Source organism: Saimiri boliviensis, chromosome 11 (assembly GCF_048565385.1).
Source record: "Saimiri boliviensis isolate mSaiBol1 chromosome 11, mSaiBol1.pri, whole genome shotgun sequence".
In the NCBI taxonomy this organism is placed as follows: Eukaryota; Metazoa; Chordata; class Mammalia; order Primates; family Cebidae; genus Saimiri; species Saimiri boliviensis.
In genome coordinates this window covers 98,314,330-98,327,180 of record NC_133459.1, presented here as the reverse complement: position 1 = coordinate 98,327,180, position 12,851 = coordinate 98,314,330, and the positions used below count along the sequence as shown (strand labels likewise).

At 35.8% G+C, this 12,851-nt stretch overlaps 1 protein-coding gene across 3 annotated transcripts in view; it reads left to right on the top strand.

Moving 5' to 3' along the window:
- MAGI3 (membrane associated guanylate kinase, WW and PDZ domain containing 3) overlaps nt 1-12,851 on the top strand; it is a 298,648-nt gene that overhangs the window by 139,768 nt on the left and 146,029 nt on the right. For 2 of the 3 annotated variants that reach the window (XM_039460798.2, XM_039460800.2), the window contains exon 2: nt 7,133-7,249. The exons of the other annotated variant lie outside the window; for it this stretch is intronic. In XM_039460798.2, the coding sequence (XP_039316732.2) occupies nt 7,133-7,249 (117 nt within the window). The remainder of the gene's footprint in view (nt 1-7,132; nt 7,250-12,851) is intronic. 3 annotated transcript variants of the gene reach the window in all.

Here is a 12,851-nt window from a genome sequence, read left to right as displayed (position 1 = left end):
TAATAACCCAGACAGCTACTAAGATAGCTACTGAGTGGCTAATGGGTGGGTAGCGTGTTTGGCATGGATACAAGGATGATACAGCAGGACAAAGGGATGACTCACATCCCAGGCAGGATGGAGCAGGATGGCATGGGAGTTCATTGAAGCACTCAGTTCGCAGCTAAAATTTGTTGTTTATTTCTTGAATTTTTCATTCAATACTTTCAGAGCAAGGTTGACTGTGGGTAACTGAAACCATGGAAAATAAAATATCAGATAAAGAGGAACTCCTGTACTTCTCTTTTATAATGTTTCCACGTTTGAAATTTCTTCTTCAATGTTCATCTACCCTGCAAGACTTTAAGTTCCCTTTGGGCTCGCTCATTCACTGCTTTTAGCCCTAAGTACCTATTCCTTAGAACTCAGAAATGACTAGACGTGTGTCATGGAAAAGTAGGCTCTTAAGAAACAGGAAACCTGTACTCTGTAAGTTTATGCAAAAGAAGAAATTCATCAAAAGGGACCGTGTCTCATACACACTCACATGCAGAGAGAGAGAGAGAGAGAGAGAAACAGGGACATTCTAGGACAGCACTTACAGTGTTTACAGTGCAGGCTCTGAAGACAGATTAACTGTGTTCACATCCCAGGTCTGTCATGTACCAGCAGTGTAACCTTGGCCAAGTTACGTAACCTTTCAGTACTTTAGCTTCCTACCTATAAAATGGGAATAATAATAGCACCTACTTCAAAGGTTATGAGGAGTGAGTTAAAACATATAGCATATAATATAATATGTATATAATAATGATAATAATTCTAAAATAACAGTTTTAGTCAGTGTTTCTATTTCTTCTCATTCCTATGCCTCTTCCACAGAAAAAATAGAAGGGTTTTGGCTTTTCCTGCTGTAGACTTGTTTTTTTGAGATGGTTCCAATGGAGCCAGAGGATAATAGAGTCAAATGGGGCTGGGCGTAGGGGTTCACGCCAGTAATCCCAGCACTTTGGGAGGCTGAGGTGGGTTGATCATGAGATCAGGAGTTTAAGACCAGCCTGACCAAAATGGTGAAACCCTGTCTCTACTAAAAATACCAAAAATTAGCCAGGCCTGGTGGCAGGCACCTGTAATCTTAGCTACTCGGGAGGCTGAGGCAGAGAACTGCTTGAACCTGGGAGGCAGAAATTGCAGTGAACTGAGATCGCGCAATTGCACTCCAACCTAAGCAACAGAGCAAGACTTCATCTCAAAAAAAAAAAAAAAAAAAAAAAAAAGATTCAAATGGTTAGTTTAGCCTTATTTTATATTTCAGTCCAGATACCATTTCATGAATATTTTTTAAAATGTTAATAAATAAAGAGCAGAATTTGAGGAATTGATATATAAACTATAATGAAAACCTACTTGTAAAGATTTAAAGAGCTTGCTGCTTTAATGAAGAATTGAAGAAATTAGTGAAGAATTTATTTAGTGTTTTGACAGAGCCAAAATAAAATCAGTTTCATTGTTGAGGAAACACAGTTTAAACATAAAGTTGTAGACAGACTATTAAAGAGTAAAGAGTTAAGTGAGAACTGTCTTCTAGATTTTCATGTATTCAAGGATGAGAGGGGCAAAAGAACAGTTAAAAATACAAATTGTTACCAGGCATGGTGGCTCACGCCTATAATCCCAGCCAGCACTTTGGGAGGCTGAGACAGGTGTATCACTTGAGCTCAGGAGTTTGACACCAGTCTGGGCAACATGACAAAACCCTGTCTCTACCAAAAATACAGAAATGAACCTGGCATGGTAATGTATGCCTCTGGTCCCAGCTACTTGGGAGGCTCAGGTGGGAGGACTGCCAGAGCCCACAAGGTGGAGGTTGCAGTGAGCCAAGATCGTACCTCTGCACTTCACCCTGGGTGACAGAGTGAAACCCCATCTCAAAAAAAATAAAAAAGGCTGATTCGCTTATTCTGTTTTCTAGATACACACAATCTATAAAAACTAAACTAAATCTATAAAAATAAACCATGGCCTTGGCCTTCAGATAGCTGACAGTTATTTCTGTTTAACAATGTAACAATGTATATGGTATTTGTGAACAGCTTTTGTGCCATAGAGTACGTTTTACTGTGAAATGTATAGATATTGATTATCGAGAAAAGTGTTGTAAATGCCGTTTATTTTTACAAACAAGTAGACAGTTTGATTTATTTTTTTTTCTTAGGGATCCCCTTCCTTGAGCCAAGGAGCCACTCTGGCATTAAGCTAAATCTCACCACTTTCATGGAGCCTTCCCTTACTGCTATAGATCTTACCAGGTAGAAGTAATAAGATGGACTGCTGTTCTGAGTCTTGGTCTAATGGAAAAGGACTAGTCCGTAACATTGATTGTGTTGATGTAGTTATATTAAACAGTTTATTGGGGAAAGGCACCGAGTTGTCTTACAGACATCATTGTAAGGAAGAGAAGTGAAACATGGTCATGCACATTCTTTGTCTTTAAGGAAAACAGATATTTGCAAGATTATAGCATCTATGGGTGTGATTTCAAGGCTAGAGAGTTCTAAAAGAAAAATAATGAGAATAAATTCTTATGGGTGTACAAAATGCTCTGAACAGCTCAGGTTTCTTAAAGGATGTGCATGATTAATAGATGAAAGGAACACATAATCATCACTCAGTTAGTTATACAGTGCTTAGACTTTTAAGAAATAAACATTTAAGAATTTTCTTTTCAAAAGCCAAAGTTTAAAAGGAGTTAAGATCCCTCAGAGAGCACAAAGAGCTTTTAAGGTTGTATTTGGAGCAAGAGCAACAAGATGGAAGAGATAGTTCACTCTCTGAAGAAGATATTCTTAATGCCTGTTAACAGGTAAAATCCAACCTATACCATTCTTAACCTTGCTTCTATAATCCTGCAATAGTAAAAGGTAACATAAACAACTTGAAACAGAGAAAATTAAACAAACAAACAAAAAAGATGAGAAGGTGGAGTATCATTCACTTTAAGTGAATTGAAATTTTCAAGACTCAAAGGAATTGCCTCCCAGGAGTTCATGGACTCAGGTATAATCTTAGGGTTATTGTTGGTATTTTTTAACAAAATCACTGAGAATATGGGTTAAGTACTTGGAGACAGGAGAAAGACAAATGTCCAAGTTTTCAAAAAGGAATAAAATATATTGCAGAAACCCAAGAATAGTTCCCTACTTTAAACTGTGGTAAAATTTGAAGACATTGTAAAAAATATGTCTATTGTGTTTAGAAGAGAATGGGATGATCACCATGAATCAATATGAATTTATAAGAACAAGACATGCCAAACTGACCTAATTTTTTTTTGCTTTATTTTCAGTTTTACATTTACTACTGAGTTAGAGAATAGTAAGGACATGTTGTATCTTGACTTTAGCCAAGTGGTTGACAAAGTTTCCTTAACTATCCTTGTGGGAATATGAAATATTGGTAATGAGATTCATTTACAGCTCCTTGCCTGGCCATCCCCATGCCAGCATACCCAGGGTTTAGTTAAATAACAGTTACTTTATATACTGGTTCCTCACAGGGAACTTGTGGTGAATATTAATTTACATATATTCAGAAAATATGGATTTGTAGTTATAAGGGTTTTCTTTTTTTTAAGGATTTTTATGTTGAAACTTGAGTACCTGTATTTATTCATGTGATTGAGATTTCTGTTACGGATTTTTTTCCAACCAAGCTGTATTTGTAAAATATATAACTCTGTTTTTGATTTACATATGTCATCTTGACTTAGGCCTTTTATAACATTAGCATTTAGAGCAAAGTCTGGGTATGTTAAGAATGCTAACATTATGAAGAATCTTTTCTTTGTTCTATAACAACAAAATTAAGCCCATTTGGATGTTTTTCATTGAAACCCTTGAAATGTCATTCCTGTGAACAATCCCTAAACAAAAGGCAGATGTTCATATACAACCTGATAACACAAATCTACTCAGCAATGTGTTTTTGAGTTAATGTGTCTGTTGACCTTCTAGTAATCCCACAGTCAGCTGCCTGTTCAAGATATTTACATGAATTTTTTAAAAATACAAATTCACTGGAATCATATCAAAGAGAGAACTATATATTTTGTCCCCTTAGGAAGTTCTTTTGGCAGTCTGTGATGACTGCTGCATTCAGTATATTTTATTATTAATTGTTTCTTTTAAAAAAATGCAAACCCATAGTTAACTTCTTAAACTTTCATCGTTGAGATTTTTTTTGATGCTTGTAATATTTTGTCTCTAGCCTCAAAAATGTGTGATGACTCTTTTGAATACTTGCAGATGTTTACATAAAATATCACACCTATTTATTTGTTGATTTTTGAGAGTCTCACTCTGTCGCCCAGGCTGAAATACAGTGGCACGATCTCGTCTCACTGCAACCTCTGCCTCCCAGGTTAAAGCAGTTTGCCTGCCTCAGCCTCCAGAGTAGCTGGGATTACAGACACGCACCACCACAACCCACTAATTTTTGTATTTTTAGTAGAGATGGGGTTTCACCATGTTGGCCAAACTCGTCTTGATCTCCTGACCTCAAGTGATCCACCTGCCTCAGCCTCCCAAAGTGCCGGAATTATAGGCATGAGCCACCACACCTGGCCAAAATATCACACTTATAAAATTGTCCCTCACACTTTTCTTTGCAATGATTCATCTTGGTATTACATCCAGAATCCCAGTAGAAGTGAAGGGTGAAAAAAGAATGCAATTCCAGCCTTGGCCTCTCAGTCTTAAGATCTTGTAGGCCCTTAAAACAAGAATTGAGTTTCAATTATTTTCCCTTAAGAGACGCATTATGCTGTATTTATGATTTTATTATGGCTTTGTCCTTCATTATATCTAATTTAATGGCTGTTATTTTATAGATTAAAATGCAATCTGAGTTTTTAGCGTTTTATAGTTATCTTTGTAAGTTATACCATATCTAACAGTAAAGCTTCAAGTTAAAAAAAAAAGGAAATCATGAGTTAATAAACAAAATGTAGAGTCAGATTGTCTTTTTAAATTATTCATGTATTATCTTTTATCCAAATTAAGTCTTTTTCTGTAAAAATGTTGTATAGCAGATTTTTAGATATTGGAGCCTACATTATGTTATTTTTAGGTGGGGAAAAACAATGATGCATTCTCTGTCCATTCAAAAACCCTAACCAAGTTTCCCCAAATATCACAAAACTCCTTTAGGCAACTATATAGCAATCTGCCAAAACTTTTGTATAACATTTACAAAACATTTGAGCCATCTCTTACCTGATTCTAAAAATACTTAATGAATTTATTATTGAGTATGTTTTTGTTCAATGAAACTGTACAGTATTGATTATAAATTAGCATTGTCTTCTATCCAGTGACAGATAGTATACTGTACTATTCTGTATTATAAATTTAAAAAATGAAATAATATGATTTTTATCTAAAGTAGAGTTGGGTTAGTGGGATTCCCTAAATGTTTAATAGAAACAACCTCTGTGACCAGAGATTGTTCTGTGTTCATCCTGGTAAATGTCTTCAGCTTTATTAAAATCACAAAGGGTCCCCCTTTCCTCAGCATCTGTTTTTGGCAAGACAAAAGAAGGACTTTTTTTAGAGTTTGTGTTTATTAGTTTAGGGTCTGAATATGTTTGCTGAACTTTCAACACACACTGATTTCCTGCTTACATTAACATCCTCTTGCATAGGTTGTGTTCATTTATACATATGAGAAGAGCAAAGGAGGGAATTAGAAATGTAATACTATGGAATATAGTTAAAAGAATGAGTTGATCTGTAGTATTTGGTTTATCTAACCTTGTCCTAAGTGTGTTGCTCTAAATAAAACAGCGTACTTAATCAACTATTTTTATTCAGTAAAATAATCTATTTTGTCTTAGCATTGATATTTTCTAATTATCTGAAGCCTTGTCTAATGAATAATGGTTTGGACTGCTTGGATTTTCATCTTAAGTTCAACCCTTACTATAAATTCATTGCTATCAGATTTCTGCAGTCCTGTTTTTTCTGCTTAATATTTCTTTGAGAGCCCTTATATTCCTCTATTTATTTCGCATTTTCCCCACAAATAATAGAACATCTTTGACTTTCTTATTTATTCACATTGTATCTAGGAGTCAAACAAGTGGACAGAAAATGCCTGTTCAATCTAGTGATAGGCCGAAGACCATAAGGCAGGGCCAGTTTGGCCTTCTTCAAGATCAGAAAGATGGCCAAGCATAGGTGGAGCAGTGTTTGAGAATGGGGAATTGACCAAAGTAGGATCAGAGATGGCCAGAGCCAGAACATGCAGGGCCTTGTAGGCCCTGTTCAGGATTTTAGATTTTGTTCCAATACAAGGTATCTTGTGGGTCCCTAAACGGAGTAGTAATTGTCAGATTTATGTTTTAAATCTTACTCTGCCTGCTAAGTGGTGGGCAGCAGGAAGGAGGCAAGAATAGATGCGGATTAGAAGGCTGGGACAGAATTCCAGATGAGGAATCAGTGGTGACTTAGATTCAGGTGGTGGCAAAGGAAATGGAGAGAAGTCAAACATGTCTTGGAAGAACTGACAGAAGTGGCTGATGGGATGGATCTGGATGGGTAGAAGTGAAGGAGAAATCAAGGATGATTTCTAGATTTCAAGATTGTTTTGCAGGTTGATGGTGCCTTCCACAATAGGGAAGATGCTGGGGAGGAAACATTGCGGGCAGGTAGAATTAAAAGTTCTGTTTTGCCTATCTGAAACTCGAGGTGCTTATTTGACTTCCAAATATATCTGCAATATATGTGGATCAGTTTGATGAGTTTAGAGCTTGGCAGAGGTAGATCAAGGATGGAGATATGATATGAATAGGGAAGTTATCATTATATAGATAGTATTTAAAGCCATGGGGCTAAATGAAATTACTCTGAATATTTGTCACCTTTCTGACCTGTACCTTCTCCCTCTCTTACCACGTAAAATTATTCTCACATTATTTTACAGGTACATATTTTAATTATAGTACCTATAAATAATTTGGTATTATTTTCTTTTTAATAAAATATTCTGATTCCTTTATCCTGTTATAGCTAACTGGTTTAAGAGTATTCAGTTACTAGCTTCTATATTTAAGTGAACATCTAAAAATGCATTTTTTTTTTTGTCTTTGCTCCAGGCAAAGTCATTAATAAAGATTTGCGACATTACCTAAGTCTTCAGTTTCAAAAAGGATCAATTGACCACAAACTGCAGCAAGTGATCAGAGATAATCTCTACTTGAGAACCATTCCGTGTAAGTATGTGATGGAATAAAAAAAAAAACTGAGGCAGAAATGTCCTTTCTTAACTTACTAAACATCTAAAGATAGTTTGATGGAGTATTTCACATGAAATTGTGAGGACTAAGTTGGGAACAAGAATGAAATAAAAGCTGGATAAGAAGAAAGATTTTCAGAGAACTTGAGAGATTTTGTTTTTAAAAGTAGAAAAACTGGGCCAGGTGTGGTGGCTCATGCCTGTAATCCCAACACTTTACGAGGCCAAGACAGGTGGATCACTTGAAGTCAGGAGTTCGAGACCAGCCTGGCCAACATGGTGAAACTTCATCTCTACTAAAAATACAAAAATTATCCAAGTGTGGTGGTGGGTGCCAGTAATCCCAGCCACGAGGGAGGCTGAGGCAGGAGAATCACTTGAACCGGGGAAGAGGAGGTTGCAGTGAGCCAAGGTCACATTACTGCACTCCAGCCTGGACAACAGAGCAAGACTCTGTCTCAGAAAAAAGTAGAAAGTAGAAAAACTGGAAGATTCCATATTGTGACTTTTTAAAAAAGTGATGACTAGAATTTAGGAATATGTATTTACATGTTGTTAACTAGATTTTATTCCTGTAAATCAATTTGTAAAGCCTATGCAGTAAGAGGATTTTTTAGCCCCCAGTGCCTTATATACCAAGAACAAATATTTTATTTGAACATTATTTTAAAATAATTTTAAAATCTGTCCCTTCCCCAACCAAAAATAAAAAAGGAAGGAAAGGAACTCTCCCTTGCTTGGAATAATTTTTTTTCTTTCCCTCCCTGGCTGCCTTCTTTTCTACCTTCCTTCAACAAATACCATTATGTAGTGGCAAAGAGCTAAGTAAAATTGAGTTCAAAGTCTTGACTCTAGCCTCTTACTGGCTACTTTATTTGGACAAGTTACTTAATGTTCCTGATCCTCAGAGGCTCTCTATATAGAATTAGAATAACAAGACTCACCTCAAATAGCTGTTGCTAGGATTTAAAATGAGAGCATGTATGTAAACTGCTTGACCTAGAGTAGGCACTCAAGCAGTGTTTGTCGTCTTCTCCCATTCTAACTGGATCTCCTGCCTCTCATTTCACCTCAATTCAATTGATTTTTAAAGTAAACATTTCTCAGCACTATAGGAAAGGGAAAAAAATTAAAAAACAAAGTGGACATGTGATTGTTGTCCATCTATAGTTTATCCGTCAAAGATTTCCACTGACAAAGTTCAGACTCCTTAGCATTGTATAAAATATTTTTTTTGTTTTTAATCGTCCTTCTTATCTCTGATTTCCTCCTACAAATCTACCTCGTAGCTGCAGGTTGCTACTTCTGCCTTTATCTCAATTTGTATTTGCCTGATGTGTCTTTGTCCGTCTTACTATTCTTAAAGTCATCTCTGGATCTCTGTTTTACAAATAGTTCTGGACTGTACTCAGTAGCCAATGTGAAACTTAAAATTTTTATTGATGTGAACAATATCTTTACCCTCAGTTCTGTCATGGTTTTTCTGTTTACCATATATAAGCCTTTTGTATGAAAAGCCTTTTGCTACATAGTCATTTGATTTGACCTCTCTCTTCTTAGGAAGGTTTGTAGGGATCTTTTTTTAATGGTTGCTTTTATACCTTTATGTAATACTCTTTGTTCCTTCTTCCCTCTTTTTTTGCTTTTGTCCCTACTATGAGTAATATTAAAATTATTTAGTCATCTCTTCTTCTTCCTTCCTTTTCTCCCATCATCTTACTTGAAGGTAATATTTTTTTACTCCTACCAAATGTAAGGAAATTAGTAAGCTTATTTCACTTTGTATGTGTTTTCCTTATTCTCACCCTATATATTTTTTTGATAATTGGGCTGTATCTACATTGGCTAAGCAAACAGCCATTACATGACTGTACTTTATAATCATTATTTATCTTTTATTCTGTGACTAAATACATATTTCTTATAAACACCAATCCTTATGTTGTTACTTTTCATTAATTGTAGTTGTCTAAAGCTGTTTCTTTACTCGATATCCCAGCAAAGGCTCACAGGATAATCGTAGGAGTTTGTTTGTGGCCTTTATACTTCAATGTTTGTTTGGATGGATATAAAAGTTTTGACTCTTATTTTTATTCCTCGACTATCTTAAATATATTAAGCAATTGTCTAATTACTTTCTGGCAAAGCATTGCTCTTAAAGAGTATGGTGGCAATCTAATTTTCATTCCTTTGTAGGTAACTTGATATTTTGCCTGCATGGGCTGTCTCATTTTTAGTTTCAAAAAGCTCTAGAGCTTCCTCTCGCCTTGTTAAAACAAGATAATAAAAATATGTACTTGTACTTCCTAAGATAGGTCTTTTTTTTACTGCCCTCTGCCACTTTCACTTAAGTTTTTCTTTTAATTTTGTTGTTCCAGTTTTGCAGTTTTCTTAGTGTGAGGTTTTGTCTATAAGAGAGTTAAAATTTATTTTGTTTCAGTTCAGCAAAATTTTGTTTCAGTTTAGCTGTAGCCCTTTTATATCTCAGTAGGACCTCTTATACACAAATTGAAGTATCCAAAGCTCCCTCTAGGAACCTAGACGCAATGACACACCAGTAGCAGTTGGCATACTGAAGGGTCACATCTTGTCTCTAAATATCATACTTTCCTAAAAAGTTTGATGTCTACTTGAAGTTAATTCTGATTCTAGGCCCGGGACAAGGAAAGTACAGGATGAACTTTGGAGCATCTAAGTGTACCAGAAAATATATAGTGCTTAAAAAATTATATAGACATATCAGAAGGACATAGAAGCCACCTAGAGGAGGTGCTTACTGGCAAAAATCTGAGACAGTTTGAGCAACGACATTGAAAAAAGAGGGCATTTCTACCATTGTCAGATATTGAGCTGAAGATGAAACGGGACTATGATTGCTGAGAGAAGAAGAAAGGAGACCACACACAGAGGAATCCTATTATTTCCTCAGCTTTCTACTTAGAGACATTTTCTGGACCACAGCACAGGGAGGAAGAGCTCAGGCAGAATACAATAGACTTCTGAGTTGAAGGGACAGAAATCTCAGTTCAGGAAGCTTGAGATATCTAGAATTTGCAGGACAGAATGTCACAGAGGAGAGAGCTATGAAATAAAAAAGCTCAAGCAGTCTGTAAAGGCACCCCCTTAAGTGTACTGAATACTAAGCTGAGAATATGTAGGATCTGACTCTTCAAGGTTAAACCAAAAACTCTCCGGGAGTTGTAAGTTTAGTCATTCTCAGAGCTTACTCAGGGCCAGGAGACATTTGAGTTGTAACTAGCTTGGTGGAGGAGGAATCCCGTAACGGTCCTGCGTTACTAGTAGGGCTAAAATAGCCACAGATAAAGCTCTTCTAGGCCTGCTTTAACAAAGCTTAATAAAACAGGACCCCAAAGGATCAAGTGAATACGCATGCAACATAACTACTAGCAAAAAAGAAAGAAAGAAGGAAAGAAGTTAATCAATACTCTTTAAAGAAAGACAACAGCCAGGAGCAGTGGCTCACACCTGTAATGCCAGCACTTTGGGAGGCCAAGGTGGGCAGATCACGAGGTCAAGACATCAAGACCATCCTGGCCAACATGAGGAAATCCCATATTTACTAAAAATACAAAAATTAGCTGGATGTGGTGGTACACACCTGTAGTCCCAGCTACTGGGGAGGCTGAGGCAGGAGAATCACTTGAACCCATGAGGTGGAGGTTGCAGCGAGCCAAGATCACGCCCACTGCACTCCAGCCTGGTAACAGAACAAGACTGTGTCAAGAAAGGAGAGAGAGAGAGAGAGAGAGACAGAGAGACAGACAGACAGACAGACAGACAGACAACAAAATGGAAACATTGTGTAATAAAATATTCAAAATGTCCAGCATCTAATAAAAAATTACTAGACATGTAAAAAAGCAGGAAAATGTGACCCATAATCAAAAGAAAAGTCAGCTTATAGAAAAAAGAAGCAGAAATGACACATGATAGCATTACTATACCAGGAATTTTAGTTATTAGAAATATGCTCAAGGATTTAAAGAACAATGTCAACATAATGAAGAGAAAAATTATATATATATAAATATTCATATGTGCCTGTGTGTGTGTGTTTATACATATATGAATTAAATGGAATCTTAAAATTCACTAAATAACGGGAGATTCAAAGCTGGAGAAGAAAAGATCAGTGAACCACATAGCAATATAAACAAATATCAAACTAAAACACAGAGAAGATAATAGCTAAAAAAGTGAATCTTTTTTTTTTTTTTTTTGGATGAACCAAATGACAGTGGGGAGGGGAGGGATTTCTACTTCTGCCATGAAGTACCAGTATCATAACTAGTACTAGATTGACCCTCTTGTCATAAGCAACTAGAAATTGGACAAGGAATATGTAACAGCTACTTTTAGATATTGAAATATAGGCGGATCAAGCCTATGATGCATTTATATTTACTGACAGCAAACTATGAAGCCAAGGTGGAGGAAAGAGAAAAAATACTTAAAGAAATCATGACTGAAATTTTTCCAAATTTGTTGAAAATAAGCACACAGATCTAAGACACTCAGTAGACTCCAAGCAGAAGAAACATGAAGAAAACCATACTAAAGGACATCATAATTCAATTATAGAAAAGTAGTTATAAAAAGAAAATGATGCTGGGCATGCTGGCATGTGCCTGTAATCTCAGCAGGAGGCTGATGATCAGCAGGAGGCTGATGTGGGAGGATCACCTGAGCCTAGGAGTTCAAATCCAGCCTTGGTAACATAGTGAAACCCCATCTCTAAATAAAATAAAATAAAAATTTTTGAAAAAGAAAATCCAAAGGGCAGACGGGGAAAAAAAAAAAGATAAATTACATGCAATGGAAGAAAGAATGACTGCAGAAGCCACAGAAACAGTAAAAGCCAGAGTCCATCAAACAACATCTTTACATGCTGCAAGGACAAAAAAAAAAAAAAAAAAATGCCAACCTGATTTCTATATACAACAAAAATATCCTTCAAAAATGAAAGAGAAATAAATAATTTTTCAGACAAAAAGGTGAAAGATGTTTTTGGCAGCAGATGTCCACTGTAAGAAATATTAAAGATTGGACAAAACACACAAACAACAAACAAAATGAAATATTAAAGGAAATTCTTCAGATAGAAGGGAAATGATACCAGAGCAATAGAACTAAAAGGAAAATAGACAACTCTATAATTACAGTTCAAGATTTCAACATCCCCTTTTAGTAATGAATTAAAAAATTAAGTAAAAAAACCAGTAACGTAATGGAAAACATGAACAGCATTTTCAACCAGCTTTACCTAGTTACTGTTTATTAGAACATGCCTCTCAACAGCAGCAAAATACACATGCTTTCTTAATGCAGATGATACATTTACAAATATAGACCATATTTTGCACCACAAAACAAGAACTGATAAATTTAAGAGGATTTAGACTTAAATAATAATTTAGACTTAAATAAATAATAATTTAGACTTATATAAAACATGTTATAAAACATGTTATCTGGCCATAATGGAATTAAATTAGAAATTATTAACCAAGGCAGGAGGATTGCTTGAGGCTATGAGTTTGAGGAATTTGAGACCAGCC